The 23,171-nt window shown below is 43.1% G+C and overlaps 1 protein-coding gene across 4 annotated transcripts; it reads left to right on the top strand.

Moving 5' to 3' along the window:
• LOC118795190 (histone-lysine N-methyltransferase EZH1-like) lies at positions 1–21,506 on the top strand. Of its 4 annotated transcripts, none has more exons than XM_036553588.1 (20): positions 1–278; positions 2,495–2,627; positions 3,206–3,331; positions 3,847–3,969; positions 4,306–4,423; positions 4,845–5,066; positions 6,543–6,645; positions 6,814–6,977; positions 7,414–7,505; positions 8,108–8,267; positions 10,791–10,996; positions 12,328–12,419; positions 12,805–12,833; positions 13,042–13,167; positions 15,509–15,687; positions 16,775–16,870; positions 17,374–17,455; positions 17,843–17,923; positions 18,029–18,113; positions 18,643–21,506. In XM_036553588.1, the coding sequence occupies exons 2-20, from the start codon at positions 2,499–2,501 to the stop codon at positions 18,701–18,703; spliced, it is 2,274 nt and encodes a 757-aa protein (XP_036409481.1). In that variant the 5' UTR covers positions 1–278; positions 2,495–2,498; the 3' UTR covers positions 18,704–21,506. The 4 variants fall into 4 exon arrangements, with proteins under 4 accessions (XP_036409481.1, XP_036409480.1, XP_036409479.1 ...); XM_036553587.1 differs by having other exon boundaries at positions 1–304; XM_036553586.1 differs by having other exon boundaries at positions 1–2,627; positions 3,850–3,969.
• The last annotated feature ends 1,665 nt before the right edge of the window (positions 21,507–23,171 follow it).

Here is a 23,171-nt window from a genome sequence, read left to right as displayed (position 1 = left end):
GTTAAACAGCCACGGTGTGTGATCATAATAAAGACGTCACCCGCTGCTCCGACGGAGCTAGCTAAGTGCGCAGTTTTTGTCTGTAGCGCAACAACAATTTCAGCATGTTCGCAGCCAACGCAGGAATCGTCTTTTCCTGCCATCGAAACACTCGACTGTTCAATTCTGCATTGGGGCCGCAGCCAAGACAGCGTCGTTTCGTGTGGTACAATTGCTAATACTGTGCTGGAGTGCGCCGTAGCACGCTAAATCAGCGAGCTGTTAGCTTGCACTAAGAGGTAGGATACGAATGGTGTTTTTTGAGGTATGTATAACTGCGACACTGCGACACTGTCTCTCACAGCACGTATGTATGCGTTTCGGTGGTAGCTAAATTTAGCTTACCGAAAGATATTAGGTCACAAATTTGTATTTATCACGCACAAGTGACGAGTTAATAGAATTACGTGACTACTTCTTGTAGTCTTGCCGTAGTAGCGTGGGGTTGTGTGCGAGTAGTCTTTCGTCGTATCTAGCACGCCGAGGGTACGTTTCAACTAAGCGGAGAGACCACGCATGGACATGGTTTTGATTTATGGGAGCTATTTTCATCTTATTAAAACATGCTTCTACATTTTAGATACGGTTTTAAAATCTACAGCTAGCTAGCTAAGTGTAGCCTACTCGCTACGTACTTCCATGTACCGTTTTAATATTACCACTCGAAATGGCACGCCCACTTCCACGGTGCAACATTGTACAGTATGTCCTCGGAGCATGTTTTCCTAGCAGGGGAACTGCATGTTCCCCGTCTGTTCTGGCGTTACCCCAATCTAATGATAATTAGCCCTATATAATTTTCTATATAGTGGATGGCACATTCCAAGCGCCATATGATCAAATGTCACACGATTTCTCCGACCAGAATGTAGCGGTAGGGGTTTAAAGCCCCATTAAAACGGGTACAGCTTTTCAGGCGGCAGGCTGCGATCATTCACGTGTTGTAAAATAACCATGAAGAATCCTGTAGTTTGTCATGTGTGATCTAACTACCTCCACATTTTGGTGAAGGTGTGTGTAAGCGTGAACATCACTGTGGGCTCGTGTAATGAGTGTCATTGTTAATTACATCTGATTTGATCCTGACGGAAAATGTGGTTAGTAATATTTTCTTCTGTTCCTAATACTCTTGCTGTCCCTTGAATATTGTAACGGAGTGGTTATAGACACGTTGTCTGTGAATATACGATATAAATTGATGTCTGAAAATGGTAATAGTATCCCCAAAATATACTGAAACAATTTTGCAGTGTCTTTTACAATTAGAGTTTACTGAGTTACTGGAAACAAGCTGTGCCTGCTGATTTTTGCCTTCCACAACGGTATACCTGTCATCTTTTGAATCCAGGAATGAGAGTTTTTTCCAGAGTTTTCTCTTCGCTGTCTGTCATAAGTGTCTGTTGTGAGAGCCAGAAAACAAAGACTAGAGATTTAATTCAAACTCATGTTTACATTACAAAGAATGACTGTGGTGTTGCATATAAATTTTCCCCAGCATGGTCTGTGGGTTTATGAATACTGCTCTTTGCAGCAAAATAAGTGTATGATTCCTGTGGACCAATTAGGAGTATTCTACAGTCAAGGCTACTGTGTCACTGACTTACACAGTGTGTGCTAAGGTTACTAATATATTTATTCCCTAATTACAGAATTGTCCCCTTAACGAGAGGCTTATTTTCACAAAGAGTGGAATATCTGGTCAGTCAGCTAGTCATTTTTACTTTTAAAATAACAGGCCAACTCATTAGCTCATTAGCATGCTTGATACACAGGCGTCAGGCCATTGGAGTGATAAAATTGGATGGCAGCGGCAGATAGCTGTCCAAAGAATGACCTCTTGACTACCCAGCAAATATGGCAGCAAACCGATTTAGTTTAAAAGTTAAAGCCCTTCATTTTTGCCAAAAGCTCACCTCAACTGTTCAGTGTTAGAATGACGTTCATTGACAGCTGGGGTCAGTGGGAAGAGGCAGGAAGCTGAAGCAAGTGGGTACATGCACAGGTGCACTGCAGCTGCAGTGGAAGGGGTTGGAATGAGAACCGAGGACTGGGCACAGTAGCACAAAGTGGCTGCGTCAGAAGGGAAACTTTTAGAGTTTACATTTCAGTAAAAAATAGTTTGACACAGTAGAAGCGTGAGATTGTCTAGGTTGTGCATGAAGATGAGGTGGGGGTCAAATGACACAAGAAGGATGAGAGCCCACAGGCATGCAGTTGAAGATTCCAGATGTCCTAATAATCCAGTAAAAAAATTCCATAAGAATATTTGTGGTCGTCTTAGAAGAGATCCCACAGAACCCACAGTACCTGTTATAATTACGTCACATGACCAGTAAGCCACTAGGGATTGGCGGGAGTGGAAGACAGTAGATGAAGCACTAGAGCTTTTCCATTGGCCAGGTGTTTGTGGTGAATCAGTGTGCATTTGTCAGCGGATGCTTGATGTGACACACAGGACAATGGAGGAGACCCTGGGCACTGGCCCCAGCAAGCCCCCTCACAGCCTGGTTGAATGGCGGAAGAGGGTGAAGTCCGAGTACATGCGACTCCGGCAGCTGAGGCGCTTCCGTAAAGCAGAGGAGGTCAAGGTGAGGTCGCTGTCCTTTCTGCTGAAGCCTACCATCACATCTGTCATCGCTGTTGCATTATGGGCATTTATTTGCCTTTAGGTCCAGAGCACAGTGTCCCAACCAACTACTACTAACTACTAACACATTGTTGAATGACATGCAGCTTTGTTGTGTTGCAGTGGATGGTCCACAGGGTCTAGGCTTGAGGGTTCTGGGCCACTGCTGATGTACCCTTGAGCAATCCTTAGTTGCTCCAGTATAATTATAATAATAATAAAACAGTGTGGTGATGTGAGGCTGTATGCATTGTGAAGGAATATAGCCATGTGCTCCTCCAAAAGCATAGTAATGTAATGTATCACAACACATTTGCCTGTGGGGCTCATAGTCATGGCTTTTTCTTAATTACGATCTATGAATGAAGACCACACAGAGTATTGAAATGGGTATTTCAGGCAATATCCCCAATGTATGTGTCTATGGCTTATGATTGTGCCTGTGTGTGTGTGTGTGTGTGTGTGTGTGAGAGAGAGAGAGAGAGAGAAAGAGCATGAGATACCCTTCTCTGATGCTGATTCCGATATCTCTGCCTCCAGTCCCTGTTCATGTCTAACCGCAGGAAGATCAAGGGGAGGACTGACCTGCTGAACGAGGAGTGGTCCAAACTGAAGGTCCAGTCTATTCCACTCTCCTCGTCCACAGGTCCCCTTCCCAGCAAGAAGGTAAAGAAAGAGCAGAGCACTCCCACAGCCACTCTCACAGGCTCATTGTTTTACACTGTTACTGCTCCAGGTCAGAACAACATTCTAGTCACAGGAGGTGATTAGTAGAATCACTGGAAAAAGTCCAGGCTTCATCTGTACTCTTTTATCTTTGTGACAGCATGTAGGCTGTCTTTATAAAAGCGCACACCTCCTTTGAAAATACACAGTGCTTTGAATTACTGATGAATCTTGGTGTCAAAAGGCCGTAGCTGATTATACTACATCAAAAGTAGTAGTGCTTTTTGGTTGCCAAAATGAGGCAAATAAATAAACTCATAGTAACCTGAAGTAACGTTTTCATTAATGTTGTTCTAAGGTCAGAAGTACTGATGTGTATAGCAATAGAATATTGTCCTAATGGTGCGTGTGGACATTTTTGTAGACCTGTAAAAGCAGATGGGACCACAAAGCAGCATTGCAGCGTTTTGCCCTTGGAGACTCTCTGACCCTGTCCTGCCCCCATTCTTTCCCAGCAGTGCATGGTGGAGTTCGGCTTCCCAGCCTTCCAGTCCCAGGCGGTGGTGATGAGGCCCCTGAGCACTGTGACGGGAATTCCCTTCATGTACTCCTGGTCCCCCCTGCAGCAGAACTTTATGGTAAATCCACAGTATCCAGTTCATGCTTCTACTGGATCATACCACTCCACAAGGAGGGGTCACTTATGGAGGCATTTTGCTTAGTCATGTGCATTGCAAATCTTTGTATCTGATACATCAGATACATTCATAAAATGTTCTTACAGGAAAATTTCTCGCTGAAAAACACAGTAGAATATGACATAGCATATAATAATGACAAGAGCAAATGTTGAATCATTACATAACAGAGAGTGTAAATGAGTCCCTCCTCTTGGATAATTGGTCATCACACTTGCTTTTGTGAAAATGGCTGTTGGCAGCACATGGTTTTTTTTTTTTTTTTTTGGCCTCCAGGTGGAGGATGAGACGTTTCTACACAACATCCCCTACATGGGAGACGAGGTGCTAGAGCAGGATGAGGCCTTCCTGGAGGAGCTCATTGACAACTATGATGGTGTGCATGGAGACCGAGGTAAGTCCCAGGAGTTGAGTCCAGCTGTTTCGCCCTCTCAACCCCAGGAGCTCCTGGGAAGGACTGGGGCTGACATAGGTTATATCACAGTTTGCCATGTTACACTTTCACAAGGAGTGACCTGTCTGGAGTGGAATTTCATCCAAAAGTCATTAGGGGTCTAGATTCAAGGGTCCTGCATGAGAAGAATTTAAGGAGGATAAAATGAAACTTGCAAAGGACATTTAATAGATCAAAATCCATGTGTCAGGGCACCATGAGTTTTTTGTTTGTGTGTCCACCAATGGAGGTGTAGATCTTGACAGCGATTTCAGCATTCCCTCTTTGCAGTGGCATGTTTGGGGAGAGCCGCTCTATGTGGTGAGCAAATGATATCCCTCACAAAAATCAGTTTCTCTCTCTGTGGCTTGTTGCTTCCCAGAGGGAGGCTTCATCAATGATGAGATCTTCAAGGACCTGGTGGAGGCCTTGAGCCAATACTCAGACCAGGAGGAGGAGGAGGAAGCGGAAGAGGTGGGGGAGGGTGTCGAGCAGATAAAGGAGGAAGAGGAGGGGGTGAAGAACAGTGTGAGCGAGGGGGTTCAGGACACCAAGGTCGAGCCCCCGGTGCTGCGCAGGAGACCAAGGCAGAACGCAACTGAGGGTACATTACATCACATTATTGGCATTTAGCCAGTGCTCTTATCCAGAGAGACTTACATAAGTTACAGTTTATACATATTACCTATTTATACAGCTGGATGTTTACTGCGGTAATACTGCCTTAGTAAAGGCACAAGGGAATTGAACCAGAAACCTTTCAGTTATGGGTCCTGCTCCTCACCACTACACTACACTGCTGTCCTTGCCAAGGGTAGGCCTTTTCCCAAACCCCAGTGCCCCAGACCTAACCCCGCACCATTCCACTCAGTCACTTTGACTGGCAGTCAACACTAACAATTACGCCAAACCAGGCAGAAAAAGCAGACCAGTCACACCCCTCCTTAGCCTGTAGCATCAGGGTTCAGTGCATTGCCCACAAAGCCACGGGTCCCTTCTGGAAGGTTGGCCAGTCATGCACTTTTTTCTTAGTAGTGTTTAAGTGCAAAAGAGATCCAAGTTACAGCTAGCAGAGGCCCTGCCACGTTGCAGCTTGATTTGTTTACCTTGGATTCAGTACCCCCCCACGTCCCCCACCCCCTTCTTCCAGAGCAGTCCAGAACCTGTTTGTTCATGACACCAACACACCCGATCACATTTCTCTGTGACCTCAGCAGCAGACTGTGCCAGGGACTGTGGGAGGAGGAAGGTGTTTACACAAGGTGAAGCATGGCAGTCAGTGCCAGGATCAAGCCACGGTCAGACAAACACCCCTGACACCACAGCGCCGTCATAACCTTTCACTTTTTAGACAGTTTCATGGGTCAGCAGACCTGTTTAGTCTTGGGCCAGAACTTGTTTTGCGTGAAGCAGTGTGGTTTGGGAACTGTTTACCAGAAGGTTCCATGTTACAGTGTATGAATGCAATGATGGGAGAATGTTATTGTACTCTTGAACAAGATACTTACCTGGTGCTTTAGTAAGTATAGCACCCAGCAGAGAAGAGAGATAAATAGATAATGTCTTAATAAAACATAAGCTATGTAAATCCCTTAAGAAATTTATTTTTCCTCAGGAATTAAAGAAAATTTATTTTCCTAAGAATATAAGTAAGAGTTGAAATGAAATAGGGTATGACCAGATGTGTGGGGTTGGTTGCGTAGTGGCTCATTGGACTGTGCAGTGGAGGTTAGCACAGACATGCTGGTGAAGGGGGGAGGGAAAGAATGTGGAAGGTTAGCAATCTGAGGCTGTGCCAACATCCACACATGGCAGCTGCAGAAGCCAAAGGGTTAGGTAAGGTGAAGCCGGGAGCACTCTCTGTGGCAGGAGCTGCCGCTCGTCCTGATTGGCAGATTCAGGAACGGGACCCCATTGGTCACTCTTAAAGTGGATACCTTCAGAGTTTGTGTTGACATTAGTGCACAGTTAGAGTCCGGTGCACCAAAGGCTGCATGTGGTGGTATGCTCAAGTCAGCCAAGAAAGTGTGTCAGAAAGACTCATTTTCTTAACCGTACTTGTTCAATTGTGCTTTTGCAGTGATAGATTCAGCCACCAAAAAGAAGATCCCCCATGATCAGATATTCACAGCCATCGCGTCAATGTTCCCGTACAAAGGCACGACAGAGGAGCTAAAGGAAAAGTAAGAAATGGATGTGAGCAGTGGCTTGCCACCTTTCTTCATTGTGTTTCCAAATGCTGACCTTCAAGGTTGGCTTCCAGTGAATGACAATGGACAGGTGTGGGCGTGGTGCGTCCATGTTAACTGGTGTCTGTGTCCCCATGTGTGTTCCCCTCTGCACTTTGACAGGTACAAGGACCTCCTGGAGCCCCCCAGCCCGGTCAAGCTGCCCCCTCTCTGCACCCCCAGCATGGATGGGCCCTTCGCCAAGTCGGTGCAGCGGGAGCAGTCCCTGCACTCCTTCCACACCCTCTTCTGCAGACGCTGCTTCAAATACGACTGCTTCCTCCACCGTAATCACACTCTCTGTCTCTCGTCAGGCAACCGCGTGTCTCTGCCTGCCGCTTGGCGCCGCTGACCTGCAGAAGCAGTACACAAATTCTCCATTCCCGCCCCCCTTAACATCTGATACCTCTAGTATTTGATACTTATTTTACGTGTAGTATTGTGATGTATTTTGGATTCTGTGTTCTAGGGACGTAGTATGCTTGGCTTCTGTCAGATTGCGCTCACTGGTCTCACTGGTCTGGGAGTGTTGGTTGTTGTTGGTTTACATTGAATGGATACCCTTCTGTTCTATTGTGCTGGAAGTCGCTCTGGATAAGAGCATCTGTTAAATGCATGTAATGTAGTGTCTGATGCGCGTGTTGTCGTTACCGCTTGCGGTGAAACAGCTGAGGGGATTGGTGCCGTAGTGCTCATCTGAGTGACGGCTGTGTTTGTGTCCAGCTTTCCACTCCACCCCCAACGTGTACAAGAGGAAGAGCAAGGAGATCCGCATTGAGACGGAGCCCTGCGGCCTGGCCTGCTTCCTGCTGCAGGTAGGGGCCGCTCCGTGCCTGTCAGTACCTGCCGCGCTCCTCACATGCACCTTCCGGCCAACGGTGTGCAATCCCCGACCTCCAAGTGTCCAGGCTTTTCCTGGAGCCCTGTCTGCCTAAGGAACTGTGAAATAGACCCAGTCCATGCAACCTTCACAGGGGTACACCGGCCGCAGCCATTGGGACGAATCTTGGGTTTATAACATTTAGCTGATGTTGGCCCACAGATAAGAGCTGTATGGGGCGTTCTTCACCTTATCTGCGAAAATGGTTCCTCATGTGAAGGACTTCATCTACACTAGCACCCATCATTCTCTCAGCTCTGGCTCTCTGTGACATTACAACATTTACAGAAATCTCCTCAGAATATTGTATGCCAGTGTTGGCTCCTCCCGGGGGCTTAGGTCATTTTATCATTACAGACATGCTGTAATGTAAAGTCACGGCCACTGGTGCAGTCGGTTTACTGCTTACCACTCTCCCTTCCACTCGCCCGCCAACCATCTGTCTATGGTAAGTCCCTGACGCAGAAGCTTAACCACATGCATGTGAGTTTTCTCACTGTCCCCCTGTCACTTCCTCTCCCTCTCCCATGTATGAAGAAAGGGGCGAAGGAGTTCGCTGATCAGAGCATGCTGAAGTCCCAGCGAGCCAGGCGGCGCCGCCGGCACGCCCACTCCACTGCCAGCTGCACAGGGACGTCCAGTTCATCAGGGGAGAGCAAGGAAGGCGACAGCGACCACGAGACCACCAGCTCATCAGGTATCTGCTTTCCTCCCCCCCAAACCTTGCATATCAAAAATATTGATAAGCATGTATATACAGTATGAATTCCAGTTTAAAGTCCTACATGTAAGAGTCATACATTTTTGTATGTCAGGATATGCTGCTGAAAATGTACTTTTGAGTGCCACTTTTCCAAATGTGATATTATTTATATGTTGTAGAATATAGTGTAAAATTATGCATATTGTAAAGTTAGTTTTTAGAAATATTAGAAATGAATTTATTTCATTTTTTTATTCATTAAACCAGACCATGTCATGTCAAGATACATAATTTTTCTTTATCAATACACAAGCATCTGGTTCACTCTGGAGAAGAAAATCCAGTCCAGTCATACAATGCAATTTAAAGTAATTTCACAATTTGCCAGTCATGTTTAACTGTAAAGTGGGGCTTGTTTCAAGTAAAGTACCTGGTACATGTCATATAAAAAGAAATCTTAGAACTAGCGTTCATATGGTTTGTGGTCCTGTCATCCCTAATGTATTTTTAAGAGGTTTCTCTTGAGGATATTGGATTGGAAAAGGCTTCAAGCCTGAAAGGTTTGCTTTAGTTCATTTCCATGATGGTCTGTACACGATTTCTCTACTGTTCTGCTATTATGTTATGCTGTTATGTTGAGGAGCATTAAAATTGTTCAAATGTGGTATTGTTCAGGTAAAAGTAGAAGTGATTGATAACAGATTTTGTTAAAACATTTTCATAAAAGGCAAGGGTCACGTTTATCCACAGTACTATAATTAGTATTTTGTAAAGTCTCTGGCATAAATGATGACGTAGTTGACCAGTCCCAGAATTGCTCTACATCCTTCATTTCTTTTGGTTTTCATTTTTGAAGCAATTTCTTTGATCGGGCTCTGGAGATCTGACCATGAGACAGGTGTCCAGTTGTCACTGAAGTATAGTTTGGTAAATTTAAGCTCCGTATTTTTGTGACTTGCCTTCAAAAGAGGTTTTTCCTTGCAACCCAAATATTCATGCATGCGTCTTTCAAAAATTGTTTTTGACACTTTATAACGTGAAAATGCCAGCTTTTTCAGAATATCTTGAACTGTTGCCTTTGGATTCATGACATGCCTCCTGAACCATTTGTCTGACAGCTCATGGTGGCAGGATAGACACACAACCTATTCCTGGCAGGGTTGTTACTGTACCAGTAGACAAAAATTTCTCATTAATGTTGCATTACAGTGGAAAATAGATTCACCTTTTTGTGAATTCCTCTGTAGTCAGCCTGTAACCTTTTGAGGTCAGTGACCATTATACCATGGTCGTGTCCTTAACCATGATGAAGCTTGCTACTGATGAATCTCCAGTAAGTACTTAAGTACTTGTATTTAACACTATTTATACTGTTTTTAACATGTGTGTATTTAACACACAGTTATGTACCGTGAATATCTGACATCTCATTAGATATCTTATTATCAAGATCCGATGTTGCAGAAGATGAATAGATTACTTTAGCAAGACCAAAACCCTCTATCTTCCCCTCCTACAAAAACAACCAAGTAAACTGAGGGTAAACAGAATGCGCAGAAAATATGTTTCAAAAGGAAATGAAAAGCCAGACTTGGCAGAGCATGACACAGGGTATGAAAACATCTGCACTGTGCTTTTCTCCAAACCAAACAGCCAAACCATCATTTGCACGCGTCAGCCACAAACCCAGAAGGACCTTCATTCATTCCCTCTCCCCCCCCAGGTCCAGGGTCTAGCAGCTGATTCGTTTAAAGAGCAGCAGGAGAAACAGGAACGGCTTATTTTCCCTCTCAGTGGACAGCCGGAGGAAGGCTGTAGGGGGGTTGGGGGAATAGGGGGGGGTTAGTTGCAGCTGTAGCAGGGATCATGTTAAACACAGATGTAGCCCCAAACCACCACCATTGCGTAATCGCAGTTAATAAATTTGCCGGATCCGGAGTGACAGTCTGTGGCCGCCGCTGGCCCACATTTCGATCAGCTGTGTCTGGCTCCCTGAGCTTGGCGGAAGGCTTGAGACTGCAGGACTGGCTAAAGGGCATCCTGCTCCGCCCCCGTCCCCACTGCCTGCGCCCACCAGTGATTATCCCTCTCCTGCCTTCATTTCCAGAACCCCTCAAAGGCCCTGCAAAAGCTGCGCTCCTCACATGCGAGGCACAAAAACTGACTGTTGGGTCACAGCAGGAGCGCAAAGCTGGAGCAGTTTTTGTACCACTTTCTGTGCATACGTTGCTTTTGATCATAGTGTTTTCCAATAGTCACCTGCTGACATAGGAGAGCAGTGGGAGAAAAAGCGTGCCATATCACCTCTCCTACTGAGCATTACCAGCATGCGGTCAGGGTCAGTCAGTCTCTGTGTCAAGTGATTTTCAAGGCAGGGGAGCTTGCTGTGTAGATTCAAGGATGAGTTCTACATGTAGACATGACATGTGTGTTCAAACACGTGAAGTGTTGAAGTGTGAGGATGAGTGCGAGGTAGTCAGGCAGTGATGGTGATCTGTGATGGACTGCGTGCTACAGAGGGCAACTCGCGCTGTCAGACGCCCACCAAGCTGAGGCCCGCTGCAGAGCAGGGGGAGGAGCCGAGGGAAGAGGCGGGGGAAGAGGCGGAGTCACCGGTGCAGTGGAGCGGAGCCGAGGAGTCCCTCTTCAGGGTGCTGCACGGCACCTACTACAACAACTTCTGCTCCATCGCCCGGCTCATCGGCACTAAGACCTGCAAACAGGTGGGACCCGACTTGGCATGCAGACACCACAACACACACTCAAACACCTGATTAGAGCATTGTTATGGACATGCCTACGCAGGTGCATATGCAGGCAAACACGGACAGACTGGTAGGTGTCTCCCTGACATTTACTGTATGGGGTCGCCTAGCTGAATGTCAGCAGTACATTACTGATGGGAAAATGGGGCTTTGTGAACTAGTATGTGCTATCAATGACTTTTGAAACATTTTTTAACCATTATAGCATTATGGAAAGCAGTCTCTTGATTGGTTTGTACAAGTCAGTGAGTAACAGTACATACTAGTTCCACCTATTATACGTTGCAGGAAGCCTCACTGTCGCAAAAATAGATGAACTAAATGATCTAACCATGTTTCTCCTACCTCGTCAAAACCCACGCCAAATGATGTGATCTGGAAAGAGATTTGAGCAAAAAAGGGAAATGATTTGGACATGGGAACCTGTTGGGTCTCAGGTTGGACTCAAACCAAATTACAGAAAGCCTCCCAAATCCATTAGAAGGAAGAAAACCAAAGAGGACTGATTGCTCTGTGTCAGAGAACCTATGCATCTGCACAGTTTTTTTGTCTGCAGTCTTAGTTGTTTCCCAGAAGGCCTTTGGTTTTTCTGACCAGAAAGGCTGAACGTTTCAGTGCTACTTGCATCTCTTTTACTTTCAATGAAGCGTGCCAAATCTGTTCTTTGCAGGCAGTTTTTGGGTTGGATTTGCGCATGTCGCTGAGACACCGTACACTGTAGTGTGCTGCTCGGTTTTATTTGGCTGTGTTAGAGTGACACCACGTGGAGAGGCCTGTGGTTTCACATCAATGCTGGGTACAGGGAAACGCGGCTGCACGATTAAGCAGACCTGCTCAGTCCTGCTCTCACCTTTAATGTCAATTAAGTATGGTCTTGACTGAACCAGTTCACCTCCCCTTACCTTTTCTGAGAGCGATAGTTGTAGTAGTGTTAGAAATCCTGCTGGATTTCAGCTGAAGGCCTGCTGTAGAGGATCATGCAGAGCTGACAGCCAGTGACATCTTGCCAGCATTCAGCCTCCACAGAGATCAGCTTTTCAGCAAGCAAGAAAAGCATTGTTCCTGATCCAGTCCTGGAGGTGATTTGAAGTTTCAATGTATGATGCACTATGCTGTGGATAAGCTCTAGCACTAAATTTACACTGTTTTGGCGCTGGACTTGTAACCAAAGGTTGCTGGTTCGATTCCCCACTAGGGTGCTCTGCAGTACCTGTGAATATCTAGCTGTACAAATGGATAATATGTAAGATAATGTACGGCAGGCGTCAGTGTTTCCCCCTTCTCCCCAGGTGTATGATTTTGCGGTGAAGGAGGTTCTCATCCATCGTGTCCCCCTGGAGGATGGGGCCATCTCCCCTCAGAAAAAGAAGAGGAAGCACAGGCAAGTGATCAACCTTTCACACTACGCTTTTATAATATAACAACATGACAACATTGCCAAAGCATCATTTTGTGGATGTTTTACGGCTAAAGTGGGTGTTTACCAGAGAGACCAACTGAAGGCTCTGCAAAGAAACATGAGAACAAGACTTGTGAGCTACGACGTGAGGGATGTCCTGGGGGAAAAATCTCATGCGCTCCCTCAGCACTCCCTCATAGTGTCTGACATTTTCATTACAGTACATGAAAATGAGTCAGTCATTTAACAGACAATCTTTACTATCCCTTCCTGGGCACACTAGTAGTTATAATTGTTTATTTAAACTGCAAACCAAGGTGCTATTTTCTGTCTTTTCTGTCTTCTGTATTGTGTCTGTGTGCTTTAGGTTGTGGGCAAAGATACAGCTCAAGAAAGGTAAGTATATATTTTTCCCCATGAACCTAAATGTAATTTAAAAAATATGATGAATATTGTTCTTTACTGCTTTCCATTTAGATGTACACACTTTATTGCAGCATTGTGGACATACTGTCTATCACAAAAGGTCCCAATGCCATATTCAGAATGTCTTTTTTCTTCTAACTTTTATCTTGATCTGTCATTGTTTGACCTGTGCCCCCAGATAATTCGTCCAATCAAGTGTACAACTACCAGCCGTGTGACCATCCTGAGCATCCGTGTGACAGCTCCTGTCCCTGTGTGATGACCCAGAATTTCTGTGAGAAGTTCTGCCAGTGTGAGCACGGCTGTAAGTAGCACTTTGTCGCACCCTTGTCCTCTGCCCCCTACCCTTTGTAAGATACAGTATCATTCCCTGGTCCCCCCCGTTCTACTGAGTCATTATAGACATGTTCATGTGTGTACATGGGTAATATGGGTGAGACCGTCACCATCTGTAGAGCAGAGCTGTGGGTTCACTAAATTCTGAAATATTTGTCATTCTTCATTATAATGATTAATAATTTATTTATAATTTGGAACAAAGGTACTATTGTGTGATACATTAAATGTATCATTAAAGCTGCAACCAGAGAGATAGTAGCATACCTGGTGCAGGTGCAGGGCACCACATACAGTAGATAAATGAGCCAGATGGTCTCTGTAACAGCCTTGAGTCATTGATTTTACCTGGTGCCAAAAAGTGTCTCAAAAGAGCAGCGTTTATAATCCGTCCTTTAAATATTTTCTTCACCAACCAGAGGGAACTCAAAAACTGATTTAAAGTTAAAGGAATTCATGGAAGTGTAAAAGGTTTGGATGTGAGGTAGATTTTCAGTTTTGTCCAACTTAGTCTTCTTTGTTTGTGGAGTTTGTATATTAACATTCGTATGGCAGTTCAGGCTCTGTAACTTTCATGGGTAAAAGTTTGAGAAGAAGCAGTATTCTAAAGGAGAAGGGTAGGTAGAGGGATTCTGTTAAAAGCATCAGCGTGGAAAATTGAGTACAACAGTCTCAGTGGAAAGTTTGCATTTAACACTGAGAGCTTCAACTTCCTAAATTCTGCTCCAAGAGAAAGTCAAATGCACATTTCTGTGCCTAGCAATTTATTTCAACTGTTGTGAAATAATTTGTTTTGACCAGCTACCAAAAAGAAAATGTACTTGATTTGCTCACTTGTTCTTTGTGTCTTTTTGTCTGCCTCTTTAATTACAAACAGCTTAGCCAAAATAGTGCTTCTATTGTTTTCAAGGACAGTGATCTGTGTCTTATTAGCTGTCTTTGCAGAGAAAACACAACTCCATCATGTACGCTATGCAATTATATGATCCTCTTTAATTAAATGAGTACTATGCTGTATGTTTTTAATCAGTGATAACATGCAGTCAAGCACACGATTATTGATTATTGATTATTGAGTGATTATTGAAAACACTAGATTGAAACACTTCATTGTCATAGTACTGTATTAGTTGCACTGCATGTAGCACACATACACAAAGCAGCTTCATTAGTTTTTCGTATGTAACTGTAAAATGCATGAGTGAGCATAGTTAAAATACCATCCGTTTTTCCCAATTTAGATACATTGGATGAAAACACCGTCAAAACACACTTTTGTCAGTGATTCCTAATTTAGTGCCCACCGAATATGCCCAGATATAGACTGCCTAGTAGCCAGTTTTGGCTATAACCTAGAGTAGTTTGGCTGTAACCTGACTGGTGGTACTGAATCAGACATTTTGGAATGATTTCTAAGGGCATATCTCTGCCAGTGATAATGCTCTATGGAAAGGGGGGGGGGGGGTGGAGAAGGGGCAGATTGTCCCTGTTTTAGACTTGCCTGTATGCATCGCTATATACAGAGGCTTGGCTATGCTGTGAGGAATTTCTGCCCCCTGGACCCAATTCGCGAAATTCACAGTGTTCACATTTTGTTGCAAATTTCTTAGCCTGTGTTTTTGTCCTTCTGCTTTTCTCAATGATAAAAAAGGCCTCTCATTGTAGGACTAAGAAGGAGCAGCATAGAAAAGGATCATAACAGTGAGTCCATTCAAACACTCATGAAGGAATGTGAGCCCTGAGCATTTCCTTGGACATCTGCTCATAGTGATCAGGCCACAGGCTTCAGTGATTCACAAAAGGGCAAAACACTTACCAAAGGCCAGATGAAGTACCACTCAACCTGCTGAAAGCACACTTCCATAAGTGTTTAAACCTTCAAAAGGTCTGAGATTTAAAAGATTCAATCATAGCAGTTTTTGTCAGTGATTACCCTTTGCCCATCTTTTGCATTTAATGACCTTTATTGTACAGTGGATAGCACTACTGTAAAAATCTCACCACAAAGTGCTACAATCCAATGGGTTTTCTAGTTCTGTTTAAAGTTTTTTCTTTTTTCAGTAGTAGGGGAGAGAATATAGATTGGTTCCGTAAAGCGATTATTTGTTGGCTAATGTGTCGAGCTCAAACAGTGGGTCACCGTCATGGATGCCCTACAGGACCAGGGAGCAACTCTGTCTTACAGTGTTACTGTGGTGTTCTCTGTTCCATGATATTGTAATTGGTGCAAGACAAATGTCCCCATCAGAAGCGAGAAAGCCTTGTTTTCCCCACTAACCTGTGGGGCCTGTCTCTGGGTCCCGATCCAGGCCCGAACCGCTTCCCCGGGTGCCGCTGCAAGACCCAGTGCAACACCAAGCAGTGCCCCTGCTACCTGGCGGTGCGCGAGTGCGACCCGGACCTGTGCATGACCTGCGGCGCCGCCGAGCACTGGGACAGCAAGAGCCTGTCGTGCAGGAACTGCAGCATCCAGAGGGGCCTAAAGAAGGTAAGAGGCCCTGTCTCACTCCCTACAGCCCTCAGCAACACTCACCTCCGAGCCTGACGGGGCAAGACCAGAAGAAGCAGCCGCGGATCTGGTCATGTGCTGAGACCTTATCCAAGTTAAGCGAAGCTCAGGGGGCTGTAGGTCCCAAATCCAACCAGAGCCTGTCCTTGGTAACCCATGTTAAGGGGTATTCCACTTATTCACTAAGGTTTCTATCCAAGACAGTAAGGCAGACTGTAGCAGCAACATATTCCGCAAGAGCACAGGATTAGGCATGTCTTTAAACAAAAAAGAAGGAAACGCCATAGCTTTGGTAAATACGAAAGCTGAATTTTCAGATGTCAAATGGCTTGCATCAGTCTCTACTGGTGTGTAAGTGTATAAGTGGAGCTTTTGTGAGGGTTCATATTTATAGAAGCCATGCCCATTATGTTAAGAGCTCAAAGCAATAATGTCTTTGTATATTTTCAATAATCATTTTCATATCACCAAGCTTACTTCTAATGACCAGTTACATTAACTTCAGTAGCTACAGTTAGTAGCTTGAGTCATATTTATACATACCGGATAATCAAATGTTCTTCACTCTCCAACTGTTATTTTCTTTACTTTCTTTACTCTAATGTTATTTTTAACTGATAACCTATAACTAATACTGTGGCATTGGCCTGTCATTCATCACTTTAATGACATGTGCATCAGGAAAGGGGTGTCCCTATCAGTGATATTGTCTTAGATGGCAAATTCCAAAGCAGCTTCTAAACCTCCAATTTTATGCACTACCGAGCAGTCGTATCTGTGTTTCAGTTAGGATTCACCTAGTGTCAGATTAAATTTTTACGCACCCAACTGAGTTTTTCCAGGAAGCCACTCGGTATCAAAGGCTACGTAGTCCTTGTTTTCATATTTCTTTACAAAGCTTTCAGCTATTCGTTCCGGTGTACTGCCCATAAAATGCTCCAAAAATGTGAGAGGTCTCATAGCTGGGGAGAGCAAGAGCTGCACTGGAGGGATGAAGGTATTAACCCTTCAAACTTACACTTACAGCTCCTTTGCATGATCTGTCTATGACCTCTGACCCCTCCAGCACCTTCTCCTGGCCCCTTCGGATGTGGCGGGATGGGGGACCTTCATCAAGGAACCCGTGCAGAAGAATGAGTTCATCTCAGAATACTGTGGAGAGGCAAGCCAGCGTGCGTGTGTGTGTGCGTGTGCATGCATGCATATGCGTGCATGCATGTGTGTGTTTTTATGTGTATATACCGGTACAGTTTGGAGACAGCTACTCATAGAAAGGTTTTTCATCATTTTTGCTATTTTCCACATTTTAAATAATAAAGACATCAAAACTATAAAAGAACACAAACAGGATTATGCACCAAAACAAATCAAAATCAAAACTATCCTACATTTTAGATTCTTCAAAGCAGCCAAAAATTATTTTCTAAATTAAAAAATTTTTGGAAAGAAATGCATGCACAGGCATCAACTTCACTATTTACAATTGTCTAAGAAACACATTTCAAGCATTTAAGTCTTTAGATCAAAATGCCTTTGAATGCATGTTCCCCATTATCTTAATCAGGTGTGTCTAATCTTTTGATTGGTACTGTATGCTTGTTCACGTCCATGCATGTGTTGAACTCTGGCTTGGTCCCTCTCACTTAACTGTGTTTGTCTGTGCAGCTCATCTCCCAAGACGAGGCAGACCGCCGTGGCAAGATCTACGACCGATACATGTCCAGTTTCCTGTTCAACCTGAACAACGGTACTTTTTCCTCTCTTTGCTACAGGTCCACTCTCCAATACACGTGAACCTTTGACTTTAACTGAATAATTTTTGTTCTTATATTAGGAGTCTTTTCTAAGTCTCTTTTTATGTACAGTACTACCACAAGGTGGCATTCAACAGTCATCCTCTGTTAAACAGCCACAAAGCAAGGTAGCAGTAGCAGTAGCAGAATAGAAGGCTATTAAAATGGATATTAAAGAACATACAGATAGACAGATGGTATGTTTTTTTTTTATTAAAATATGTGGTAAATCCAAGCTGTGTGGATTGAATCAGTCTCTGAGCTGCCATGTCTGCCCTCTGGACGCTGTTCTTGTGTTCAGTGATGACACTGAAGGAATGGCCACTGCTCTCTCCTGACAGACTTTGTCGTGGATGCCACCCGCAAGGGGAACAAAATCCGCTTCGCAAACCACTCAGTGAATCCCAACTGCTACGCTAAGGGTAAGACTTTACAAAGCAGATGTAAAGTTGGTGTTCCATGCCGAGAACCATTTTGAAATTTGGGGGACATGTTGCTGACGGAGGCAGAGGTGTCTGTTGTTCCAGTGGTGATGGTGAATGGTGACCACCGGATAGGGATTTTTGCCAAACGGGCCATTCAGCAAGGAGAGGAGCTTTTCTTCGACTACAGGTGAGAACGAGCAGCACTGTCAACCTCTGGTTAGAACCGAAATGCATGGACCTGCATGAGGAAATACAGCTGTGTAATGTGAAATAAAAAGCATTCCAGCATGCCCTTCAGAGTGTCATCTGGGCACGCAGCGAGAGTACCAATCAAAAGTTTGGACACACTTGCTCATAGAAGGGTTTTTCTTTATTTTTACTGATTCTCACATTTTAGAATAATAGTAAAGACATCAAAACTATGAAATAACACAAATGGAAGTATGCAGTGACCAAAAAAGTGTTAAACAAATTCAAAACTATCTTATATCTTCAAAGGAGCCTGGTACGGTATATTGGCCCTCAATGGACTATGCAGTGTAGGGTAATGGTGCTACTCCTGCCCACCACAAAGGCCAGTTCTGTTTAGAGTTAAACCAGTGTGCACTGGCACAGACACTAACAGTGCATTGTTGACTGAAAGTGCTGTCACATCAGGTGTCAGTTTGCCCATGATTGTGGGCAGAACTTGAAGACATATCCCTTGCATCCTCCAGGTACAGCCAGGCAGATGCGCTGAAGTATGTAGGGATCGAAAGGGAGATAGACGTGATGTAGACCTGGACGTCGCCTCCTCTTCCCCCGTCCCACTGACATCCCGGATTTTCTACCCCCCTCCACAATACCCAGCATGCCACAGAGGGCAGTTTTCCAGGAATTTGGTGGGCCTAGATCCTTGGACATGGGATGAACCAGACTGATCCATCCCAGGCTAGCCCCGCGGCGTCATGCTCTCATACATCTGCAGTCCATGTTGTACATCGCTTATGATTCACATACAGTAGCAAACTTTGTACATGATGCTTGCAAACCCAAGCACTAGTGTAGCTCCACACATTTCTGCAGCAATAATACACAATTCATACAAAGTTTTGTCATCATTACACGCACCATGTTGTCAAAGCAATGTTCATATATTTGTAAATCCTGTCTGTGCTTTTCAGTTTGGAAGTTTTTGACTTCTTCAGATACGGAATTACAGTGCACTCCACTTGATGAATCACTGATAAATGAATCACAGTAAATAAAATCACAGACTGTCTGCAAAACATTCTGCATTGAAAGATCTAGGACTTAATTTAAACAGTAGGTGTCTGAAATAATAATTGATCATTTATTTTCAGCAAATTTTTAAATTTTGAACTCTGTTCCATGCTGCAGTGATGACACCTAAAATGAATCTTTTTGTGAGGAAGGAAATGATTATTTCCCCTCCCCCGATATACTGTAGCTAAAGCTCCAGCTTAACAAATGATCCAAAATGTGTTTTATAGAAACTGTCAGAGTACCAAGGCAAGCTTCAGCAATATTGATAACTTAAATTGTAAGTTTTCTAACTTGGAACTACATAGACATTTAGCCAGTTAACATGGCTATTTAAACAAGGTGCATTCTAATTGAAAGACTGAGATTTATATTTTCCAATGCAAGTGATGCTCTGGTCTCTAGTTTGATTACTTAAATGAATTATATTGAATTATAATGAATTACAACCAACCAATACATTTAGAAAAAAAAGTATTGCTAAGACAATGTATTGTCCCCATCTCTGAATTTTATTGTAATGTCACTGCTTAAAATGATATGGGAATGTGATATAGAAATAAGAATAGTTATATCAATCATATCACAAATTATTACTGTACCATCTACAGTAGGTTTAACCTGTGGTGTGTGTGAATAAACACAAGATTTACATTCTCTTCAGCTGAGCCATTGGCTCCTTTGTACAAGCACAGTCAAAGCTCACAGTGTAATTCCTATAAGCGCAGTGCACTGTAATATCACTGTATCATCATTTCTGACCCAAGTATTTCATGGTGACACAAACTACAAATACATGTATGAGTGCCGCTTTAATGTACAAGCTGCTTTTTGTATCTATGAAGACATTCAGTGTCATATCTTTACAATAGTTCTCTGTGGTTTCATATTTTATAGACCACGTCTGCATATCATCGTTTTCTGGCAGTTTTTTATGTGTAGGACAATACAGACCATTGATGCTAAAAAGGTAGCACTGTCCCTTTGGCTTTTTGCCGTTTTTGACATCGCCAATGATGTCCTGAAAACATTGCAACCATGTGAAACCAAAAGTAAATGTGAGTGCTTCTTGACAAGATGCCACATGGATGTGCAAGCACTGGTAGACAGTGGGGTGGGTGTCACTCTGTTTTAGGTGAACTAGCAGTGGATAAGTACATTGGGTGAATAAATGGAGCTTCACGTTCATTTGGATCCTCTGCACGCTTTGGAAAGTTTTGCCAAACTCACCAATACCCCAGGTACCTTTTTGATAAAGTATGTTTGAATGCTGCTTCTGACAAATAGAGAGTAGTGGTAGGCAAGAAGAGGATGGAGACAGACAGAAGACAGAGATGGTACACAGGGATTTTGTCTTCTGTCTGTTTTTAGAGCTAGTGCTACCGTTTTTAGAGGAATGTTTGTATGCACTTTTATTTCTTATAGAGTATTTAAGGAAATGGCTTCTACTTCTTCTGTGAATGATCACTGATACTGATGAAAACCCAGCGATAATCTTGGTCCTCTGAGGGAAATATAAGTGCTAGGTGTTTCACATAACAGTAGGCCAAGAAAAGATCATTTGTATAGATTACGCACTTTTCAATGGGATCTTTCTATATTGAAATTGCTAAAACGCCATGAAGTTTGCCTTTGTTTGATCATTAAACAATAAATATTGTATCTCAAATGTATGTCTTATTCAGGATATTTAAGCATTGAAGGCTTCTATATTCATTAAAACATTTTACTTAAAAGTGTGTAAAAAAAAAAAAAGTACCTAAAAGGTTGCCCATATATTGTATATCGCAGTAATTGCTGAATGGGATGTCCGAATTCAGCGTATACTTTTCCCATTCATTTTAATGGCTTGGACTGAGGGATGGCATTTTACATTCATTGGCTAAATTAACTTTCTAAAACTGCTTCAGTTCCACCTCTGTCGATACAAGCAATCGTTGAAAAGGGCTTTTGAACAGAAATCTTCTTGATTCCCTTTGTTTTGAGAGGGTAATGGATATTAACAAAAATGTGGTGCACTAGCAAACCCAACGCTGGAGAAGTTGGCATTTTAATAAACATTGAGCACTTAGTTCTAAAAATTAGAACTATTATTAGTCCATTCTTTTTTCCTTGTCAAGGCAAATGCTTTGCCAAAGTCAGCCAGGCTTTTCATCAATAGGTTCTGAGAATTTTTTCAGAAAGCAGCTCATTAGCATTTTTTACTCAGAAGCGCATGCCCATTCACCATCAGAATGTCACAAGACTTCTGTATGTATCATAGTTTGCTGTAACTTATTTGTATGATCCTTACATTCATTAAAATGTCAGCATTTCATTTATTGCATCCTTGTCCTGAATTTTTGGCAATGCATTTGGTAACCCAGCATCAAAGGGCTACACCAGTTGTAAAACATACACAGATAAAAGTCCTTGTCACTGTGCTCACAGGAAACTGGAGACTTATGATAATATGTAAGCTTAAATGTCCAATTCATTCAAAGGTAAAGTTTTATCAATGCCCTGTCAAGTATGTAATAAATAATGCAAAGTACTGAGATTGCCATAATAAATAGGCATCCTCTGTCATACTGGTAAAACGATTATGTCAACACATTCATACAACGTGCCAAAAATCAGATTACAGCTTCAAATAACAACCTCAGTGTTGCTATTTCCTTAAATGTAAATGCAATGATAATGTTTATAACATGTTATTCTGATGCTTTCACAAAAAAGATTAGCCTAAATCCTTACCATTATATTTTCGTTGTACTTCATTATCGACTAATACTTTCTGAAATGCCGAAGCAATCCAAACCCAGCACAGCACTTGTCTTTCCTTCAAGCTTCTTTATTGAAGTGTTTTTTTAAATGCTCAGTCACACAAGCTCTTGTTCCGCTTTGAGATATTTATGGTTATATACAATGAATGCATTATAAAACAGAAGAGAAAAAGTCTATTTACAATAAGTACGGCAATAAAAACCAGATAGGAATACCATATAACGCAGTGACATATAGTGTTAACGCTCCAGCGAAGGTCTCCCATATACTTGCAGCTGGCTGTGAAGTTAGGCAGGGGAAATCAGCTATAATATGAATGCTCGATTATATTCTAAGTTTATTTATGGTACATTTTGTTTGGATGTTACATCTCTCCAAGGGGGGTTGTCCATTATTAGTAAAAGATCACATCCCTGGCCTAAAAAATAACACGGGTGAACTTAAATTGGACACATCTGCTTAAAACAGACCTGGCTGTGCATTGGGTGATTAGAGTCTTACACATCTTACTGACATTCTGCTTGAGAGCTGCGTGGTTTTAAGGGTAACTTCCCCATCTAACTGGAGAAATAATTCCCCCAGTCCATGGAACACACAGCCTCAAGGGGGCCAACTCTAATCCTCTCTTACTTTCATACCAGCCGAGCCTTTTCCAGTCCCAATGTGATGGATGTGTGATAAATGGACTGATATGTTCACCCCCTGCTCTTGCTCTTAAAAAGCTAGAATCAAGGGTTAAAGGGCACCTATAAAGGCCATCTAGCCCTTCTAACACTAGGCCAGGGTTTAAATTTCCTGCACATGTTAAACTGTCCAAGGGAACATTGAAAATAATTGGAACATTCTACAAGTTTACATATGAATATATATTATAGTGAAAAAAAATGCTATGATTGATACAGTAGTTTTTTATAGAACTACTCTTAAGTGCACTTTAATCCAGTCAATACAAACAGTTAAAGCATAGCCCTGCTTTTGTATTGTATGTTGCCTTCTTTACTGGCATCTGGCCAATGGTGTTTATCTTACCTAAATTGTCTTTCTATGTAGGGACTCCAAAAGAGGCAACACAGGTGCAAGCACACATACACGCTCACACACACAGATGGCCATGATTGCAGTATCACAGTAAGCCAGGAAGGAAGCTCCCTCAGCTACATGAAGACATGGTGACCAATGGTAACAAAGAACCTTTAGCCAGGTTAAATGTGTGTGT

Source organism: Megalops cyprinoides, chromosome 19, assembly GCF_013368585.1.
Source record: "Megalops cyprinoides isolate fMegCyp1 chromosome 19, fMegCyp1.pri, whole genome shotgun sequence".
Lineage (NCBI taxonomy): Eukaryota > Metazoa > Chordata > Actinopteri > Elopiformes > Megalopidae > Megalops > Megalops cyprinoides.
Note: the sequence above shows the minus strand (reverse complement) of the source record. Positions and strands in the feature narration are given on the sequence as shown.